The sequence below is a fragment of the Clupea harengus genome, chromosome 25, assembly GCF_900700415.2.
Source record: "Clupea harengus chromosome 25, Ch_v2.0.2, whole genome shotgun sequence".
NCBI classification, from domain to species: domain Eukaryota; kingdom Metazoa; phylum Chordata; class Actinopteri; order Clupeiformes; family Clupeidae; genus Clupea; species Clupea harengus.
In genome coordinates this window covers 4,915,913-4,937,708 of record NC_045176.1, presented here as the reverse complement: position 1 = coordinate 4,937,708, position 21,796 = coordinate 4,915,913, and the positions used below count along the sequence as shown (strand labels likewise).

The following is a 21,796-nucleotide window of genomic DNA, read 5'->3' as shown; positions in this document are numbered from 1 at the left end:
ACCGCACTGGCACCATAAAGGACTGCTCAGCACAGTTATCGTCAAACTAAGAGACAGCTGCTGGGGGGGGGGGGGGGGGGTACAAACACTTGAAAAGAGACAGAAATAAGTAAATAAATCTTAGCAAAATATACATGACATCGCCCTAACGAATTGTTATGTATACTTAGGGCTGACATAGCTGAGAGTGTCAGTTGTTTTGTTGTTGGTTTCCTTGTTTGTTTTATGTAATTAATTACACACATTATTAATTACACACATTATTTTACTTGGTGTACACTATAAAATTGCTTACATAAAATCCTTATTACCGTGGCTCAGTTAAGCTGCTCTGGAGGCTCATAAAAAGGCAAGGATATTTTCGAGAAGATAATATTCATTTTCATTGCATTTGTTCCTTTGACTGTATTACTGAGCATTTGGTGACTAATTGTTGCTTCTGTACGGCGTCAAATACACAGCGGTATATTAGGTATTGGAATATGTTTGAACCACAACGTCCAAAATGTTGGGAGTTCAAAATTCTTTGCGCTCGACATCTGCTAAGCTTCTAGTCTCCAGTGGTGTGGAAGGCTGCCATAACAACGCGTACTCCGAAAGCGGCGTCTGACTTTTCAAGCATTATCAACAAGCAATTCATTTGATTTTTGAGCACCTGGCTCCTGTTAAAAACTCCTTAAGGCCATCCAACACAGTGACACGATGTGCGTTGTCTAGTGCTGACGATCTCATTCTCTAAGTGGAAGATGACAGTGTGGACAATAACAGGGAAACAAAGGGATTGAAGTGGAGCCGCTTCCTCTGTGATGTTTTTAGGCTGAAAACCGAAAGGCTCCGTCACCGGTCAGAACGTTCACGGAGCCTTTGGTGGATTGTTGGCAGCTTGTTGGCGTAATACATTTGACTTTTGCTTTAAAGGAGCCCTCCCTGCCACAGTCACACACAAAGAGGCAGCTCTCTGTTTGACTCGGTGCCGTGACTCACTCCCGGCACTCCTCTTTAAACACCCCTGTGCTCGTAGATGCGAACACCATACAAAAACCATGACTGCGTTTCTCATTGTGTGAACATATTTGTCCTCGCTGCCCACGTTCACTAATGCCACAAGTCATGGGCAATCGCAAAGCTTCCATCTATAAATAGTCAACATAGTCTTTTCCTCCCTTGGCTTGAGGATGACAAATGCGCCCTGTTCGACAACATTCTCAAGCAGGCTGACGTTGGAGTGTCTGTCATTAATAAGCTTGTCATGAATAGTTGGGCACCATCCTTTAGGTTTCGCCGCAATTTCAAGGACAAGATAGGCATCCTAATTAGTGGAGGGGAGGGTCTATAGAATGCTAATTTACATGTGGTCAGGTCTTACAGACTGCAGTGTGAGATGGCAGACCCTTCACAGCTTTCTTGGGGCTGTGTGTGGTGTGTGTGTGTGTGTGTGTGTGTGTGGTGTGAGTGTGTGTGGTGTGTGTGTGTGTGTGTGTGTGTGTGTGTGTGTGTGTGTGTGTGTGTGGTGTGTGTGTGTGTGTGTGTGTGTGTGTGTGTGTGTGTGTGTGTGTGTGTGTGTGGTGTGTGTGTGTGTGTGTGTGTGGTGTGTGTGTGTGTGTGTGTGTGTGTGTGTGTGTGTGTGTGTGTGTGTGTGGTGTGAGTGTGTGTGGTGTAGGGTGTTGCTGGAAATCAGTCATTAAAACAGTCAATACAGTGATGTTCTTTAATTGCTGTGTAGTTTGATGAGTGGGTCAGATTGATTCTCAGTGATGTCTGCCTCAGATAGATGTTGTGCAGTGCCTTTATTGAACAAACTTTTAATTTGTATTTGATTGTCATGTTTTTTTTTTTAGCCCTTGCTTCTATGTCTTGGATTTTGGGGAATTAATTGGTACATTTATCCACAAAATAGAACAGAATCTCATTTATAATTTACTTAATGGGCTTAATTGAATTTGTGATTATGTACGACACACTGTGTATACTACAACTGCTTGTTCCTTTCTCTTGGTAAAAAAAATATTTTGTACTTTTTTCCCTCTGACTAGGTAGTCTCTCCTCCCCTATTATACTCATAAAAAGGTCTAATTTTACAAGTGATTCAAAGATTATTGACTTGAAACATTTGGAGCATAGAATTACGTTTGAACAACAACAATGACGATACAAAATGCATGTTAAACCACACCAGTGCAATAAGTTCAGGTTTCATGGAGCAGAAATTGAGAGTCTGGTTTGCCAATGCTAAGAACCATCCCAAGGTGTCGTCCGATAAATCATTTCATGGCCCATTAAGTGTTCTTTGTAAATGAGAGTTGACACATGTCTGTGCCCATTTTGATTGCTTTACAGTCAAAGACTGGGATTTATTTGCTGCAAGATGGCAACGAAGAGCCTTTCAATGTGCGTCTGCATCTGGCCAAAGACATTCTGACCCTTCAGGAGCAAGACGTCATCTGCGTGACCGGGGAGCCCTTCTACTCCAGTGTGAGTAATCCACTAATTCAGTGTGAAATTAAGAAGGCGCTCGGACACGGAAAATGTTCTGGAGATGTCAGTCAAAAGCATTTGTGAAAATTACATGACGTTTCACCAACATAATGACAGTAATGTCCTTTCTGGAACAGACCAAGAACACTTTTTTTGCAAAGTGGTAAGCCATTAGGCGAGTGTACACGTCAGTTCAAATGAAATGAAACATGTTGAGAATTTACTTGAATGGCCTGTGACAAATCCTCTGTCTGTTTTTTTGTAACGATCTGTTTCTCTCTTTCCCTCCCCGGTTCACCTTTTAATTCTTCCATTCTTTAATTCTTTACAGGAAAGAACTGTGACCATCCGTCGTCAGACAATAGGAGGCTTTGGCCTGAGCATCAAGGTATGTTCTCACATCCGCAGCACGAAACACACTACAGAACAGAACAAACGGGCGCTAACTAGAAGCTAACTCCACCACTGTCCGTGTCTTGCAGGGTGGCGCAGAGCACAAAATCCCTGTTGTGATATCAAAGATATCAAAAGAACAAAAGGGTAAGCTTTTATCTCTCTGTCGGCATTTCTTATGGTGCTATGGGTTTCTGTTCTTTAACTGATATGTTGACGTTTCGCTTGCACAGCGGAACTCTCTGGACTGCTCTTCATCGGAGATGGGATCCTTCAGGTACGTCTTCCGCATCACTGATCGCCCTCTCTCTGCTAAGCTACATGGTGCTTTTTTGTGTGTGGTCAACTAGGGCTGAACGATTTGGGAAAATAATCTAATTGCGACTTTTTTCCCCCCAATATTGCGATTTAATATGCGATTGTATTTTATATATTATATATATTTATCCTCTTTTTTTTCCCAACAAAACGTAATGAATGATTTAAATATGACCAACACAATATGAGATACATTTAGTGTAAAATATTCTTTCCCACATTTTACATTTTTATTTAACTGCTCATTACAGAAACAAGAACTACAAATCAGGGGCTTTGCCACTGTGCATTTAAGTAATTTAAACAAAGTACTTGTAAGTATAAACACAAGGCATGCATAAACACTGTGTACACATTTTTTAGACCATGTTGTAATCGCGCACGTTGCGGTTAGAAAATCGCATTTTATCGCAAATGCAATTAATCGTTCAGCCCTATGGTCAACCCACGCTGGCAGCATTAATGAGACGCAGTCTTGCACTTCCTATCTTTGCCACTTCCTGTTGCTTTACCACAGTGCCCTTCATCAGCACATATTGTTTTTTTTTCATTGCTTTTTTTAGATCAATGGAATTAACGTGAGAAGCTATCGACATGAAGAGGTGGTATGTTACAAATCCCTGCCTCTAAATCTGCATTTCTGCCAGCTCCGTGTCAGTATGAGAACACACTGGCTGATAGCGCGTGTAAACAGTTCCGATTGTTGTTTTTCCGATATGGAGACGTGCCGCTTTGATCCCAGCTGTCACCGTGTTTCAGGTGCAGGTGTTGAGAAATGCAGGGGAAGAGGTCACACTGACCGTGTCCTTCCTCAAGAGGACACCAGCCTTCCTGAAACTACCCCTCTGCGAAGACTGCACCTGTACGTCCTAGATCGCGTCCGAGACACCCTACCTAGACACCCTAGCCGCATAATTCATCCTGCTTCATGCCCTTCTTTTCTTTGACACTTTAAATCTGCCCTCTTTCCTTCCAAGGTGTTCCGAGCGACCAGAGCAGTGGAACATCATCGCCTCTCTGTGACAGTGGTCTGCATCTGAACTATCATCCAAACAACACGGTACGTTTTCTTCTTCCTTCCAGAAACCATTCACTGTGCTTGTCACATGGGTTTGAATGGACATTCCTCCTTGGCCATATTCAGTCACTCAGCGTGTGTGCTTTGAAACAGAGGCCCGAGGTGCACTCGCAGTGGGTGTGTTTCAAGGTAAAGCAAATTGGATGGGCTTCATTAGGGGAGGGCTGCAACTCTTGGCTCACACTCACACTTCTTTTTTTTCACTTCCACTAGAGTGTGACTGATCTGCACTGCCTATTATGACATTGTCTCCTGCAAAGAGGGATGGATTACAGGTCCTGGGCCTGGCTAGGCGCATGTTTTTCGCAGCTCTGTATTGCCTTAATATTTCACTGAGCCTTAAAACCCTGAAGTTGTGTCTCCCCAGTGTTTTGTGAGACACGGGGTAAATGAAGCATGGTAATCCGTGCGTGTGTGTGTGTGTGTGTGTGTGTGTGTGTGTGTGTGTGTGTCTGTGTGTGTGTGTGTGTGTGTGTGTGTGTGTGTGTGTGTGTGTGTGTGTCTGTGTGTGTGTGTGTCTGTGTGTGTGTGTGTGTGTGTGTGTGTGTGTGTGTCTGTGTGTGTGTGTGTGTGTGTGTGTGTGTGTGTGTCTGTGTGTGTGTGTGTGTGTGTGTGTGTGTGTGTGTGTGTGTGTGTGTGTCTGTGTGTGTGTGTGTGTGTGTGTGTGTGTGTGTCCATGGTAATCCATGCGCTTGCTCTCCACTGGCACTTAGCTCCCATTGCACAAGCATAATTGACCAACGACAATGGAAGCAGAGGCCTGAAACGATGTCTGAATCACAGACGCACCATTGATTTGGGAGCCAAGGCCCCCACGTCCTCGGCTGTTTTCCTAATTCCACTGTGCGTAACACGTCGAGCACGTTTAAATTCTGATCCAGACAAGTTTTGCGGGGCGGGGTTAATTAGCACAACACTGATTGTTTGCATTCGTGTCTCGGTGTGTCTCACTTGTGTCACGTGGCGTATTGACCGTGACTAAACAATGCCTCGCGTTGAGGCCCTGCTCGTGCGCATTCAAGACGAATTCTCCCGCTACGCTTCACGCAGGCTTGAGGCTGGCCATGGCAAGTGTGATATGACATCGGATAGACGGCCCCCGCTGGTTCAAAGCCACGTGAATCACTGGGAGAGCATGTCAGTCCGGTCTCGGGGAAAGCTCTGTCACTCCGGTCTCGGGCTCATGAATATGTGCTGCCTCAAGCGCTAACGGTGGGGGTTTTTTTAGTTCGGCAAAAAAAAACGGCGAAGAAGAAAGAAATGTGTTGTTTTGTTTTGTTTTGCCTTTCTCTCTCCCCAGGACACGTTGTCTTGCTCGTCGTGGCCCACGTCCCCGGGCCTGCGCTGGGAGAAGAGATGGGTGGACCTGCGCCTCCTCCCCCTCCTCCACTCGCGCCTCTCCCAGTACCTGCCAGGCTCCGATGTCTGCAGGTGAGCCGGCGCTGCTGCTGGGGCGGGTTGGGGTGGGTTGGGGCGGTTGGGGGCGTCTGGGTCGGAGGCAGCCAGCCTGTCTGTCAGAGGACTGCTGCTGGGAGCGCACAAGTGTCACGCTGCTGCATGTCTCACACAGGGAGCTGCATGTCTCACACAGGGAGCTGCAGTATGCAGTGGGTTTATATGCAAAGACCATCTTTAGATTGCATGATTTAAATGAAACTATTTTCTTGGCTATATACTGTATGCAGACAGACAGACAGACAGACAGACACACACACACACACACACACACACACACACACACACACACACACACACACACACACACACACACACACACACACACACACACAGCGGGGGCTAGCCCACATTTTCAAGGAACCTACTACACTGGATGGATTACATATTCCCTCTCTCTCTCTTTAAATATATATATATATGTGGGGCGGTGGTGTCAGCGGTGGTGTCAACACATGACTGATACCTAGAGCATGGATAGTGAGCTACAGTGAACAATTAGTTACCCTTTATCCATAAGGAAAAGGCTTAATTCTGTTATAATCAACTGAACCATTATTGGTATTTTGTTAAATATGTGAAACTACGTTCCATTATGCAGTCGAGGGATCTCTTCACAGTGTTCCCCCCCCCTAACTGTTGTTCCTGCAGGCAGAATGCCTTTCAAGTGATTGCAGTGGATGGGGTGTGCAGTGGGGTGATTCAGTGCCCGACTGCTGAGGAGTGCCTCGAATGGCTGCAGGCGATAGCTACCAATATATCAACTCTCACAAAGCACAATGTAAGTATCAAAAGCCCCCTGTTCTTCCCTGCGTTTGAAATGAAAAACTGAGACTTTTAACAAAACGATTATCGTAAGGGCCTTTAAAGGAGTATATTTCATTAATGTAGGCACCCCTTTAACTGAGCTTGTTCCGTGGCTTCTGAGAGCCGGGAGACTTTTCAAATAGCCCCAGAGAAGCATATAGCACTGGAATCAAAAAAACTTTAGAGAACATGTTATGTTTGCTTCAAGGAAAGCCTTAAGCAGTTTTCTTTGAGGGAATAAGCTGGGGAATAGGCACCGCCAGGTTCAACGCTGATCCATCATTTCATTTCAATTAGCGCCGTGCCTGTAGCCATGTCATCCTCGTGACAGATCCCATCAGGTAGAGGCTAATTGCTACTCGTTTGGGTTATCAAAGCAGCTGCTCTGCGCGTGGCAAAATGAGTGTTTGTTTTTGAGTTGCCAGACTAAGTGCACTCACTGAATAAATAAGTTGGCCAGCCCGATGGGAGAGGTTTAGGTTAAAGTCCCGCCGTCAGTTCTACTTCTACGGCACTGAATTCTGGCGGTGAAAAGAAAAAAGAACTAGTGGCCCCTGAAGATCATCCATAATTCAGCCTGGTATATGGAGTGACAGTGCCAGGAGTAGGAGGGAAATTACAGTGGACTCTGGAGACTGGACTTCTCTGCACTGATGCTTCACTCAAACACCTTTTGGGGAGCATTTTCCCTTCCAAGGGGGAGTTTCCTAAACCATCTTGTTGACTTAAAGGTGTGCAATTCTGGTGAAAGGTTGTTGATATCTGAGCTCAACAGCCAAACAAATTACACGCCTCCCTTCTGTGTCCTGACGCAACGTGTGGATTGGCTAGAATTGTTTGTGGCTTGGGTCATTTTGCTGAATTTGGATTAGAATCACGTACTGAGCCTTTAACCCTCTGAAAAGGCAGTGCTCAGAAGAGTTGTTCTGAATAAAGCGCACATTAGTTGAGTGTTCCTGGCTTTTGAAGCTTTGTAGTAACTGAAAATGCTTTTAAACATTGTTGCTGTGTCAGATGTTAAAAGCCTGCTTTTAGACAAGACAGAGATGAAGCATGGTCGCTAAGCGGTTTTGTCACACAAAAAAAGATGACATCTTTTACTGCGGCGGCTGCCACCGAGCACTTTATGTGTCTGTTGCTTATTGACGTGTTGCACTTCTCCACGCTTGCAAAGAAGATCCGTTTTCTAGGACATTCTGTTCCGAGTGACCTTTTTCTCCCAGTGGCTAAAATCTTTCATGCGTGGTGACCAGAGAAGCAGTGGCGAGAGCATGTGAGGGTAAACAAGATGAGGTTTCATTCCTCCTGCTAGACCCACTTGGCCAAGAGGCACAGGGCTTCAGGCACAGGGGAAGGAAAGAGGGAAAGAAAGAAAGAGGGAGGGAGGGAGAAAGGTGGATAGAAATAAAGAAAGCAGGAGAAAGAGGAACAAGAGCAAAAGAAAGACTGAAGGAAAGAAAGAAAGAAAGAAAGAAAGAAAGACAGAGAAAGAAGTAAAGGAAGGAAAGAAGAAATAAAGAAAGAAAGAAAGAAAGAAAGAAAGAAAGACAACCCTCATCTCATTGCACTCATATCTCCTTGGGTTGGTAGCGAGCAGCTCAGTTAATGAGTGGGCGCTGTTAGTCACTGCCGCTGTGGAGAATGCTAATGCTAATGATGAGGCAGCCTGAGGGCACAGCTGGAGCTGGAACTGGAGCTGGAGTCACTGGAGCTGGAGTCACAGGCACAGGCACAGGCACAGGCACAGGCACAGGCACAGGCGGAGGCAGAGCAGTACGCGTGTGAAGGACCGGGCTCCTCGGTGGATGTTATGTGTGATCTGATGGGGCCCCTGTTTAATTGGGGGGAGGTTCTTTAAAGGTCACGTCGCACATAAAGCGGAGGCCTTTTCCGGATGGATTCTTTTTTTTTTTTATATGGTGGCTTAGAGCTGCAACCCGTGGCTGCCTGCAGCTTTTCTGGACTTACTCAGTGCCATTCACTGGCTTGGAGGCTCTGAGATCAGTAAGTGACTGATGGTCAAGGGAGAGAAGAGGAAGGCCAGGCCAGGCCAGGCGAGGCGAGGCGAGGTGTCTCTGTTGTTTGGGGAGGAGAGGTTGGACCTTGCCAAAGAGGAAGGGATTTGCATTCTAGGATTGTTCTTTGCCCTTGCTGGGAGGGTCAGGTCACCATACCCAAGCCAACTAAAATCCCTGCCATTAGAAGTGGTGCTGTGCTTCCATTTCTTCTATTTGTATTTACAAAATGACAAAATGAATGAAAAAAAACACATTCTAATCGTTTTTCCCTTCCTGTTTTCTATTGCCTTCTTATCATGGCGTCTACCTGATCGTCATGACGCAGGTGAAGAAGAGTAACCGGAACTTTCCTGTAAATCAGCAGGTAAGGGAACAAAAACAGATAAAAAAAAAAACACATTTTTGGTGTACATGTGGATCTGGTTGTAGATTTGTTTTAATACCAACACAAACAAACACACCTGCTTGTGTGGTTCACTAAAGTTATGCTTGTGCCCAGAGGGTAATGCAGTGTTGTGTCACAGTTAAAATTTGACTGCGCCATATTTACTGAATATTTTACAAAAGACTTTATGAATAATTCTATGGATAGTCAGACTAAACTTCTGACATGTCATAACAGATGAAAATGCAACCCTTTGGGGGACAGAGAAAATGCTCATTTGCATCGCATTCAAATTAACATGTCATACATTATTAACGAGTTGTGACTCAGCCAGGTAGTCTTTGTCGAGTCTTCCAAAACGGTAGATGTTGTGACAAGACCCGTGTGGTAGTGTTTCATACAATGCCTGTTTAGAACAAAGCCTTTTGCCAGAAATCTAGATGACAATGAGAGAGTGTGTGACTGCTCTAGGCATTCCGTCAAGAGATGCTCCCCTTAACCCATCATGAAGAGTGACTGCTCATCCTGGAAGCGTCACTCACAAGGCTTTCAAAAACGCGCCCGCTCAGGCAGCCCTGCGCTTCTGGAGCGCGCGCGCTCTCTCTCTCTCTCTCGCTGTCCCTCTCTCTCTCTGTCCCTCTCTCTCTCTGTCTCTCTCTCTGTCTCTCTCCCGCTCTCTCTCCCTCTCTCTCCCTGTCCCTCTCTCTCTCTGTCCCTCTCTCTCTCTGTCTCTCTCTCTGTCTCTCTCTCTGTCTCTCTCCCGCTCTCTCTCTCTCTCTCTGTCTCTCTGTCTCACCCCCTCTCTCTGTCTCTCTCCCACTCTCTCTCTTTCTCTGTCCCTCTCTCTGTCTCTCTGTCTCTCTCTCTCTCTCTCTCTCTCTCTCTCTGTTTCTCTCCCAGTCTCTGTCTCTCTCCCTCTCTCTATCTCACCATGGCTGACACGGCCTGACAGGCAGGTAAGAGGCTGGCATCTACGGTGAATGATGCGTCTGCTCCTGACTCCTGTCTGTTTCTCCTTCCTGCCAGATCATCTACATGGGCTGGGTGGAGGAGAAGGAGCAGGACATGGTGCAGGACCGAATGTACACGCCCAAGTTCCTTGCCCTGAGGGGCTCCTCGCTCTTCAAGTTCTCGGCGCCGCCTGTAAGTCCCTCTGCCGCGAGACACGTCTAACCCCCTCCCGTGGTGAAGTGTGTGCCGTGTGGGTCCTCTGCTGTGAGACACATCTAACCCCCTCCCGTGGTGGAGCGTGTGCCGTGTGGGTCCACTGTGAGACACGTCTAACTGCCTCCTGTGGTGAAGTGTGTGCCGTGTGGGTCCACTGTGAGACGCGTCTAACCGCATCCGTGGTGAAGCGTGTGCCGTGTGGGTCCTCTGCTGTGAGACACGTCTAACCGCCTCCCGTGGTGAAGTGTGTGCCGTGTGGGTCCACTGTGAGACACGTCTAACCGCATCCCTCCCGCGGTGAAGCGTGTGCCGTGTGGGTCCGCCCTGAGACACGTCTAACCCCCTCCCGTGGTGAAGCGTGTGCCCACTGTGAGACACGTCTAACCGCCTCCCGTGGTGAAGCGTGTGCTGTGTGGGTCCGCTGCTGTGAGACACGTCTAACCGCCTCCCGTGGTGAAGCGTGTGCCGTGTGGGTCCACTGCTGGCCTTCAGGCCTTTGGGACTTATTTCTCAAATAAGGTGTTTCCTTCTCAAGAGCTCAGCTTAGAGGCTGTGCATTTCTCACAATACACTTTAACCACCTTTTCCATGTGAGACTATGCTGGGTCTCTTAATAGATCTCAGGTTAGAGGCTGTGCATTTCTCACAATACACTTTAACCACCTTTTCCATGTGAGACTATGCTGGGTCTCTTAATAGGTCTCAGGTCACTGAATGGCTGGGAGAAACGCAGGTCACTGAAGCAGTATTTATATCTCCACTGAGCCCATTTTCTCCAGCGTTATTATTGACTGTTCACACACGGCCTCGTCTGGGCTGTGTGAGGGCCTTTTGTGAAAGCCATTAATCTATTCAGCCGTTCGGCGCTAAGAGAGCATAACCTGATTATCACCTGTCTGATGCAAAGAGGTCCATTTAATTTACCATTATCGGCCCGAATCAGTGATTAACATTCCAAGCCCTCGGGGATGATGATGATTTTGTGGGATGAACAATGTTGATGCATGACATCTATATTAATGTCAGGAGTCGCTTGTAATAGAGGGTACGGACCTCGCGTCTAGAATGGCCTCTGATACCACGTCACTTCGGGACAGTTTTCCCACGCAGTTAACTCAGTTTTCTGGTGATGTTTTTGTTTCTCCTCAGTGTGTTTTGTTTTGATGACTGAATTAGCAATCAAACGAACGTTTCTCAGTCAGTCTAATTAGAAGGAGCAGCCAAGTGTTTTACAGTAGTCCACATCAAAAGAGCACAAATGAGCTTATGTAATAGAGCCTGTGCTGTTGGCCTGCTTCAACGCAAATTGCAGCTGTGTTCACTTAAGACAGCAAATGGTGGGAACAGCTCAAGGAGGTGGGTGGGGAGAGAAAGCTCATTTACACTTCAGTCGTCCTCCAGGATGCAACTCCAGAGCAGTGCATCGGGACTATTCTCTTTTCGTTTTCATCCAAATTATTAATCAAATACATAGTGTCCACAAAAAAGGCACAAGGAATTCCATACATATGCCCTTGTAGGGATATTTTATGCATATTAATATGAATTAATATATATATAGATATGTGTGTGTGTGTGTGTGTGTGCTCATGTGTCTGTATAATATTTATATTAATATATTATAAGCACACACACACATACACCACACTCTGAATACAAAATCAGTTGCCCAAATTCAGTCTCCACACCAAAATATGAGATATTTTGCTTTCCTGAAACAAGTAGCATAAACTAAAAAGATTACCTGAAATGTTTTCCCCACAAAGGGCAATATATGTATGTATGTATATTTAAAGAACCGAAAGGTCATTCACAAACCCGCTTCAGTCTTCATTTCACTTGTAAACATGCCGTTTCCTGACACAGCAAATCCACCCTGCGTACGGCCTGCCTGTGACACACACCATTTGTTTCCACATAATCTGCTGTGTGAACAACTCCGTATGCATATGCTGAGGTGGCACGGCTGTCTGGACAAACGTATCCCCTCAATCTCTTGCAAAGTTATTATCTCAAAGTATGAATAGCAAGAAGTGAATCTTTTTTGGGTGAATACTAAAACTTGAATAACTCTGCAGGTAACCACGTGGGATTGGACCAGGGCTGAGAAGAGTTTCACCCTCTATGAGATCATGTTCAAAATCCTGAAGGTAAGACAAATGGCTGAGTTGTGCCGTTTCATAAATTCTAAACTCTGTGACCACTGAAGTTTTTCCTATTTCAATGTGCTAAAATTGAGGTTTACACAACTGCACAACGCAATTTCATCTGTGGGATTATCGAATTAAAAACACACCAAGGCATGTGATGGGCCTCAAAGTACTGTATGTCTAAAAACATTTTAACAATGCACTTAAATACGTTATCCCTGAAACACATTTTAATTGTACATACCCAACAACCTAACCTAACCAATATAACAATTGCCCAACCATAGCTTCTGAGCAGCAGGATGCAACAACGCACAACTGGCTGGAGAAAGCCACAACGTGCCGCATGTTGTACCCGGGATCCATAAAGGCCCTCCTTCACAGTACAACATGCGCTGTCTGTAGCCCACAGCTGCATACGACACACTGACATAACTGCCCAACAGCAGGATACAACAACAAAAACTAACCTTTGTGAGCATTTCACTGGGGTTTTCGAGTAGGCGCGTTCCAATTATCTACTATTTCTAAGGATCTATTAACGTACTGTATGTGTATTTATGCAATGGCCGCGTGTAACCCCTCCCCTGTGAAGTGAGTTCAGACTCTCAGTCACATCAGCCCTGGATGTCCTTGACACAAGGGACTTCATTAACGGTGTCCCCCGTCCGTCCGTCTGCGTCCTCAGGATGGCGACCTCGTGGACAAGCGGCGGCACTGCTTCTGCCTGCAGGTGGACACGGGCGAGGACACCTTCTTCAGCGTGGAGCTGGAGTGCGAGCTGCTCGTCTGGGAGAAAGCCTTTCAGATGGCCACTTTCCTGGAGGTGGAGAGGATACAGGTATGAGTGAGTGAGTGAGTGAGTGAGTGAGTGGAGTGAGAGTGAGTGAGTGAGTGAGTGAGTGAGTGAGTGAGTGAGTGAGTGAGTGAGTGAGTGAGTGAGTGAGTGAGTGAGTTGAGTGAGTGAGTGAGTGAGTGAGTGAGTGAGTGAGTGAGTGAGTGAGTGAGTGAGTGAGTGAGTGAGTGGAGTGAGTGAGTGAGTGAGTGAGTGGAGTGGAGTGAGTGGAGTGGAGTGAGTGAGTGAGTGAGTGAGTGAGTGGAGTGAGTGAGTGAGTGAGTGAGTGAGTGAGTGAGTGAGTGGAGTGAGTGAGTGGAGTGAGTGAGTGAGTGAGTGAGTGAGTGAGTGAGTGAGTGAGTGGAGTGAGTGAGTGAGTGAGTGAGTGAGTGGAGTGGAGTGAGTGAGTGAGTGAGTGAGTGAGTGAGTGAGTGGAGTGAGTGAGTGAGTGAGTGAGTGAGTGAGTGAGTGGAGTGAGTGAGTGAGTGAGTGAGTGGAGTGAGTGAGTGAGTGAGTGGAGTGAGTGAGTGAGTGAGTGAGTGAGTGAGTGAGTGAGTGAGTGAGTGGAGTGAGTGAGTGAGTGAGTGAGTGAGTGAGTGAGTGGGTGGGTGGTGAGTGAGTGAGTGAGTGAGTGAGTGAGTGAGTGAGTGAGTGAGTGAGTGGAGTGAGTGAGTGAGTGAGTGAGTGAGTGAGTGAGTGAGTGAGTGAGTGGAGTGAGTGCGTGAGTGAGTGGAGTGAGTGAGTGAGTGGAGTGAGTGAGTGAGTGAGTGAGTGAGTGAGTGAGTGAGTGAGTGAGTGAGTGGAGTGAGTGGAGTGAGTGAGTGAGTGAGTGGAGTGAGTGAGTGAGTGGAGTGAGTGAGTGAGTGAGTGAGTGAGTGAGTGAGTGAGTGAGTGAGTGAGTGAGTGAGTGAGTGAGTGGAGTGAGTTGAGTGAGTGAGTGAGTGCTGCTGCTGGCGGCGGTGAAGATGGTGGAGGTGTCGCTTTCTGAGAGCTATATTAGGTGTGAGAGCAGGCAAGATATTAGTTTGAAGGGTATGAAGAGAGAGAGAGGGCGAGAAGTTGAGAAGGGGAGAGGGGGAAGAAGTGATGGGCTAAATGGAGAGAGAGAGAGAGTGAGAGTGCGAGAGAGAGAGTGTGAGAGAGAGAGAGAGAGAGAAAGCAAGAAGGTGGCAGAGCAACATAGAGACGGGGTGACTGGAGAGGGATTGTGTAAAACAGACAGATAATGAACAAACCACCGTGCAGTTGTCCATGCACCCTGTATCTTTTTATAGTTGGCGGGGGGGGTCAAACAGGGATCACTGAGGTGGGTTTTTTTTTTAGGCGTCTTAGTGTTTTAGTCCCCCCAGAGTTCTCTTTTGTTATCGTTATCTGGAAGCCACAGAGTTTCAACTCCTCCGGGTCTTCATCAGATCGGATAGCAGTGAGGTTGTTGCTGGGATGTGTCTGCCCTTGCCATGATAACACGGATGGGCTCGAACACCTCACAGCAGGTCTGGGGGGGGAAGAAAAAAAGCTTGCGTGTGCCTGCCAAGGTTGAACCACCCTGGCAATAAATCACGTTTCAATCCATCATTTTTCCCTCCTCCTGCCAGTGAAGAGAAACCAAACGTTAATGTCCCTCCATGAATGAGTCTGTTGTAGTTAATAAACTAATTGCCCCATTAAGGAGGTCAGTAAGAGTGAAGAGGAGGCATATTGCTTTCTGACGTCTTGTACCTTGGGGTCTCACTTATCTGGCCGGCACAAATGTGTGTTTTTTCAGTGTAAAACGTACGCTTGCATAATGGAGAGCCATCTGATGGGACTGACCGTGGACTTCGGCATGGGCTTTGTCTGCTTTGATGCTGCTTCAAAGGTAAGCTTTGATTGGGGCGGCAGTGGTACAGGAGGTAGAGAAGTCGGTTAGTAATCAGAAGGTTGCTAGTTCGATTCCCTGTCGAAGCGTCCTTGAGCAAGACACTGAACTCCTAATTGCTCCTGATGTGCAGTGTGCCATCAGTGTAAATGTAAAATGTGTATACATTGTAAGTCACACATATGTAAGTCGCTTTGGATAAAAGCGTCTGCTAAATGACTAAATGTAAATGTAAGCTCAGAGGAATGGGGGATTGTGTTTTTTAAAAGGGGGGGATGTTGTTTCAGTCTTTCGCTGAGACAATTCATGAAAAAGAGAATAGAGCAGACACTTTTCATTATGTGATTGGAAACATTTCAATGTTAAATAGGTCCAACAGAACATGTTGACATGCTTTGCAATCAGTGTATAGCTGAACTAATCAGTGTGTGTGTGTGTGTGTGGGGGGGGGGGGTCGCTTTACATGTTTAGAAATCTTGTTCCAGAGAAAATGAATAATGGAATGCTATGGAAATGTCAGGGAGAGAGAGAGTGACTGATTAATACCAGTGGCAGACAGTAGTCCACATCTCAGTTTTACTGTGCTCCTATTTCAGTTGTAATGTTTTTTTGGGAATGACTTTGAATTGTGTCCTAATGTAGCTTATAATGAGGGTTCTTTACGCAGCCGGTGTTATTAATCATACCGCAGCTATTGTGTTCGCTGGTATAATTTTGGAGACCTTCATAATGGATTTGTTCATCGAGGGGCTGTGGTGCAATCTATTTGGACTCAACAAATGAACACGATGCAAGAGTCCCCACACATCCATTACTCTGTGGCTTGCAGGCGGTGCTCTGGCGATACAAGTTCTCCCAGCTGAAAGGCTCCTCTGACGACGGGAAGAGCAAAATCAAATTTCTGTTCCAGAATCAGGACACCAAACTTATCGAAGCGAAGGTAATGCATTTCTTTCTCTCCGAGCCTTTTTTTTAGCTATGCATGAAGATTCCTCCCACTGAAAAAAATCTGACTTTTGATCCCAATTCTCCACACCGGTGACATTTTGTACCGTAATGTTTGTCTGGCATTAAAGAGAGAGGCACACCGTCTCAGCAGAGGCCAAAATAGCCCATAACAATGCTCCCCTCCACAGAGGCACTCGAATCATCAGATGGAGGATTACCCTCACATAAGGGAGAGTATTGGCTTTGTGCTCGTCTCATAGCCGAGGCGTAATCCTCCCTGCTCAAATAATCATCTCCTAGCCTCACCAACTTGGTGGGAGGCTCAGAATTGCCTCCATTTGTACTCAGTCTCGGAGCTGACTCGGCCTGCTTTCTCTTCCCCGAGACCGAGCCACTTAGATATGGCTGGCAGTGAAAGATCAAGATGAATAGTGCCCGCCACGCCAGATCGGAGATAATATTTCAGCCATTATTTGGTCTTACCTTGGCCGGTTTGAGTCGGCTCGCTGGCATTTTCTCTGCCGTCAATAATTCATGGCGCACCTGTATATAATGGATGAGCTCCAAGCCCCACTGAGACCCACTTTCCTCTCTCTTGTGTGTTCCCCAGGAGCTGGAGTTCTCCAACCTCACTCTCCTCTCTCTTGTGTGTTCCCCAGGAGCTGGAGTTCTCCAACCTCACTCTCCTCTCTCTTGTGTGTTCCCCAGGAGCTGGAGTTCTCCAACCTCACTCTCCTCTCTCTTGTGTGTTCCCCAGGAGCTGTCCTCCAACCTCACTCTCCTCTCTCTTGTGTGTTCCCCAGGAGCTGTTCTCCAACCTCACTCTCCTCTCTCTTGTGTGTTCCCCAGGAGCTGTTCTCCAACCTCACTCTACTCTCTTGTGTGTTCCCCAGGAGCTGTTCTCCAACCTCACTCTCCTCTCTTGTGTTTTCCCCAGGAGCTGGAGTTCTCCAACCTCACTCTCCTCTCTTGTGTTTTCCCCAGGAGCTGGAGTTCTCCAACCTCACTCTCCTCTCTCTTGTGTGTTCCCCAGGAGCTGGAGTTCTCCAACCTCACTCTCCTCTCTCTTGTGTGTTCCCCAGGAGCTGGAGTTCTCCAACCTCACTCTCCTCTCTCTTGTGTGTTCCCCAGGAGCTGGAGTTCTCCAACCTCACTCTCCTCTTTCTTGTGTTTTCCCCAGGAGCTGGAGTTCTCCAACCTCACTCTCCTCTCTTGTGTTTTCCCCAGGAGCTGGAGTTCTCCAACCTCACTCTCCTCTCTTGTGTGTTTTCCCCAGGAGCTGTTCTCCAACCTCACTCTCCTCTCTTGTGTGTTCCCCAGGAGCTGGAGTTCTCCAACCTCACTCTCCTCTCTCTTGTGTTTTCCCCAGGAGCTGGAGTTCTCCAACCTCTTTGCCGTGCTGCACTGCATCCACGCGTTCTTCGCCGCCAAGGTGGCCTGCCTGGACCCCATGTTCGTGGGGAGTCAGAACGCCGCCGCCGGGGCCGGGGTACACACCATCACCTCAGTCTCCTCCACCATGCCGGCGTCCAAGATCAAATACACAACCTGAGCGGCGGTTCTGTCTTAGTGTCAGGAAACTGCATGAGTCCCATACCACATTGACTGAATGTGGACACAACGAACGAACATCTGGGGGAGGATGATCTGACCAGAAAAAGTCGACTGGACTACAGGCCCTAATCAACAGGAAAATAAGAACAAATCACAACTACAAGCTCCATGGGCCCTGTTTAAGTCCCTACTCTAGTGCAGGGTCGCTCCATGGCCCCTGTTTAAGTCCCTACTCTAGTGCAGGGTCACACAAATGAGAAACTGTACCAGAACAAAGCAAAAGAGGGCACTGTATAGAAATGCTTGCAAAGGTTTAGATATGAATCCACAGTGCATTTCTCCAGTGGTTTTGCTTAGATCTTTTACTGTTCTGGCTGAGTGGCTGACAATTCATCAAAACAGGAAATAATTCACCCGTGGGTCTTTCAAATACTCTGGTTGAGAATCAAACTAAGGTCACCAGTTCATCGTGGAGCATCACATTAAAAATGATCCTGATCGTGGTCATGGTCGCTGACATGAGCTACCATTTTTCCTTGTGAGCTGGTATTTGCCAGCCATTTGTGGCATACCCCACCCTTTAAATTGCCTTCGTGCTTGTTTCAGTTCACCGGAAACCCTTACTCTTTTCATAGTATTTAGCCTACTGACAGTAGCAGGTTAACCTGTGAACTTGCTTTGTGAAACAATCCTGGGCTCAAGGAGAGGCTACATATAAAGTTGGAGTTTAGAGATGTTTATATGATGAAGACAGAGAATAGTAGTGTTGAGTTATCATCATACTTGTAATGCAAATGCACTTTATGTGACAAAATTCCCAATATTTACCAATTGCTTTTGAACTACAAGGAAGAATCGTAAATTTGAGAATATTAAATTTAGAGTTTTAAGCTTGAGAGTAGTGCACTGCCTTGCTCAAGCTTACCTTAAAACTGGCAAAAGTTCGACACTTTGTTTACACTTTGGACCCATATTTGATAGTTATGTAAAAAAAATTGACCCATACTTTAATAGGGCAACGAGCACCGCGCATCAACAAGAGAATAGCTCATTTCATTGATACAGAGCAGGGTACAATCAAGCATTAATGGGTTGAGTAATTAACGGATGTGGCAATGAAGTCATTCTTTATCAGCCAATCACAATCATTGGATCATACCTTATTAACGTTCACATGGAGCTCAGTAGACCTCATACAATAGCGCCAACAACATCATTCCAGTCGCAAACGGAGCGGAATACACCAGAGGAAATGGAGCAGAACACACCAGAGGAGACGGAGGTTCTTGTGCGGGAGTTCTGCCCAACATGAAATCACTTAGGAGTTTCATGGGAAACACGTGTTGCTTTGAAGGAACTGATTTATACATAGAACTCTCGCGTCTGTGCGCTGATCCACCCACGTGTGCGCTTAGAATCTTGCTAACGTTATGAAATTAGCAAAATGATTTTGCCAAGTTATTGAATTAGCTTTAGTGTCATGCACGGCGGACTTTGCTTGTTGCCTGCCATGTTTCCCATCAATGAAATTAGGGCCCTCCATGTTGGTTTTCTGGAACATGGCTGCTGTTCAGGGGCTGAAAAATTTGCCTCTCAAACTGAATTAGAAAACCCTTGGAGATTTTTGGCAAAGGTTAGTTTCAGTATTTTTTCCCACCATGCAATTTCCCCTTAGCTGAGAATTTAATTGTTTTTCTTCCCACATGCCGACTAGAAACTAACTGTATCCTATTTCGTGAGAGACATCTCACCAAGAACATTTCTTTCTAGAAGTTCTTCTCTTAGGTTAAATGAAAGCCTCAGCAGGACCGTCTAAAAAAAAACATGTCTGCTTTAGCATTCATCTCGCCTGAGGAAGAATGCTGCTGTCCAGTAGTGTTTTAGTCATGGAGAGAGTGTGTGTGTGTGTTCATTCTCCCCGCTCCCCTCTCCTGAACATGGACCAAGTTACATGCCCTTACGTTTGGCCCAAGGTAAATATCACAGCATATATTTTTATACAAGAGCTTTGTACATAATCAGAACTGTTGTCATGACACTGACACCTAGGCATGATAATCAAAAGTTGACAAAATGATTCGACACACAGTGGCAAACCATGTATGTAGCATCCTGGATCTTAGCAATTCAACATCTGACGGGGACTCTCTGAATGCTCTCTATGTCCTCTCCAAACATGTTGGTTTCATGAGATAATTTGTGGTTTTTAGATTATTGTTTTGACAACTGTCAGCTGAAAGACTGGGCTAATTGTTTGTAGTTTGCTACCGCAATGTCTATATTGATGCATTTGATACTACTGTCAGAGTTCAAATGTAAAGAAAGGGTCAGTAAAATGTTTTATAGAGTAGTAATATATCCTTGTGATACTTTTTTATTCCTTAAACTGAAAACCTTCAATGACCCAGCCCATTATCTCAAGGTGGATTGATATTCAGCTTGCAATAATTCACACAGACAGAAGTCACCTTTCTGATGATTTTGATTCGTTAGAATTGCTATTCGAATTAATTGTGTATAAAAAAAGACCTAATAAAATGTCCATGTCACTCCCCAGACAACAGAAGAAAAACATTAAGACTAGGGTGAAAATCAAGCTCTGATCAGTTAACACGAGGATAATCGACTCTATGCAAACGATGAGATGGTGGCAGGGAATGAGAGGAGTGCTGTTTGTTCTGTGCTATTTCTCTCGCATATTATTGAGATGGATCCAATTTTCAGTGGAGTGCAGCTCGAGAGAATTGATTTATTTTTGGCCAAATGAGTCTCGTTTTAATAAAGAATGTACAGTGTACTTACCATAATAAAGATTTTATAAAACAGGGAGAATGGTGAGCTGCTTTTTGCCTTTTTCTAAACACTGTCGGCTGAAACTCACCAGGAGTAAATAAATACAAAGTTCACCTTCAGTGTTACTGAACGGGGGAAGGGAGAGCAGAGATTTTAGTCTGTCAAATGTAGTTTCTGGCCTTTGTAACATCAGACTGAATATGATTTTAAATAACTCACATCCTGTGTACGATGGTAAACAAAACACAGTCCCCGGCTGTTGTGCAGCTGCACACTGTGGAACTACACGCAGACATAGACTGGCAGTGACAGCGAGCCGCCTAGTTTAAACGAGTACGACTTGGGAGGCTGGACAGGAAACAGTGTACACTTTTACTCTCCAGAGTCATGAATAAAAAAGTGTGCCCATAAATTAAATATTGGACAACTAAGGGGCATATGTCGAACACTGACAACTTAAGCGTTCCACTCATCAGTCTGGCAAAGGTGAAAATCCGGTGAACAGTGAAGATGATGGGGGGGGGGGGGGGGGAAGAGGATTTCACACCACTCACGATGCAACAACTGGAGTCTCTCGCATCAAACCATTTCCAATCTCAAAGTAATCGTTCACCTACATCACTGTTGGTCTGTGAGCATCTTGTCTTGTGTTGCCATGGTGTTGCCAGGTGGTCAGGATACACTGATCACAATGCATCAATGGGAGTCGCTTGCTTGGAGTGTTGCAATGTTCAGGTTCAGGTGAACAAAAGCTTGAAGAACCTCACCTCTCATCACCGCTTGTGGGATGCTGAAGGAATGCGGTCAATGTGCTCTTAACTGTAGCCTCTCACCCACAGTCACACTGTCAATGTGCTCTTACTGTAGCCTCTCACCCACAGTCACACTTCAAGAGGGAATAATACATTCTATTCAAACCACCAGACACAAAGGCACCCCACTGCTGGCTCTGTGCAAGTTTTAAAAAAAAAATGCTCTATGGAAAGCTTTAAAATGGGTCTGCCCCCCCCCCCCCCCCCCCGCCCCCTAGGTGTTGACAGTCAGTTGGCCTTAGCTATGCACAGCCGCCGGTGGAGGTTCAGGCCACAGCGCACTTAGCACGCATGAGTCTCAACTCTTCCATGTCACTCAGTGCTGTTGTGAGTGCAAAGCTTGTGTATTCAACTGTGCAGAATACTCACGGGATGCATACTGTTACACAGGAAATGACATATACGCGTTGCTGGAAGGATTCACAGGCAGAGAATCCTGATAATTGCACAGTGCTCCAATGGGAAGAATGGGCCAGGTTCTTCAACAGCCATTGGGCTTAAGGCAAGGAATTGTGAATTGTTCAGATTGAAGGTATGGAGTAGTTTAGATCATACTCCCAGAAAGTCATTCATTGAAAGGGGATATTGCAGTAAATGGACTGCATTTATATAACGCTTTTCTACTCAGAGAGCACTCGAAGCGCTTTAGAGATTAATGCTTCAGACATCTACCCATTCAGAGACCGATGGCGGAGGCTACTATCTCGGGAGCGGTTGGGGGTTCAGTGTCTTGCTAAAGGACACTTCAAC

At 46.1% G+C, this 21,796-nt stretch overlaps 1 protein-coding gene across 4 annotated transcripts in view; it reads left to right on the top strand.

Moving 5' to 3' along the window:
* Positions 1 to 20,264, top strand: part of sntg1 (syntrophin, gamma 1) — a 31,180-nt gene extending 10,916 nt beyond the window's left edge. For all 4 annotated transcript variants that reach the window (XM_031563202.1, XM_031563201.1, XM_031563203.2 and 1 more), the window contains 16 exons: positions 2,338 to 2,472; positions 2,807 to 2,863; positions 2,958 to 3,015; positions 3,102 to 3,145; positions 3,750 to 3,791; positions 3,946 to 4,048; positions 4,164 to 4,246; positions 5,565 to 5,695; positions 6,371 to 6,500; positions 8,870 to 8,908; positions 9,956 to 10,072; positions 12,175 to 12,246; positions 12,935 to 13,087; positions 14,847 to 14,939; positions 15,769 to 15,879; positions 17,257 to 20,264. In XM_031563202.1, the coding sequence (XP_031419062.1) occupies positions 2,338 to 2,472; positions 2,807 to 2,863; positions 2,958 to 3,015; positions 3,102 to 3,145; positions 3,750 to 3,791; positions 3,946 to 4,048; positions 4,164 to 4,246; positions 5,565 to 5,695; positions 6,371 to 6,500; positions 8,870 to 8,908; positions 9,956 to 10,072; positions 12,175 to 12,246; positions 12,935 to 13,087; positions 14,847 to 14,939; positions 15,769 to 15,879; positions 17,257 to 17,439 (1,551 nt within the window). In that variant the 3' untranslated portion in view covers positions 17,440 to 20,264. The remainder of the gene's footprint in view (positions 1 to 2,337; positions 2,473 to 2,806; positions 2,864 to 2,957; positions 3,016 to 3,101; positions 3,146 to 3,749; positions 3,792 to 3,945; positions 4,049 to 4,163; positions 4,247 to 5,564; positions 5,696 to 6,370; positions 6,501 to 8,869; positions 8,909 to 9,955; positions 10,073 to 12,174; positions 12,247 to 12,934; positions 13,088 to 14,846; positions 14,940 to 15,768; positions 15,880 to 17,256) is intronic.
* The last annotated feature ends 1,532 nt before the right edge of the window (positions 20,265 to 21,796 follow it).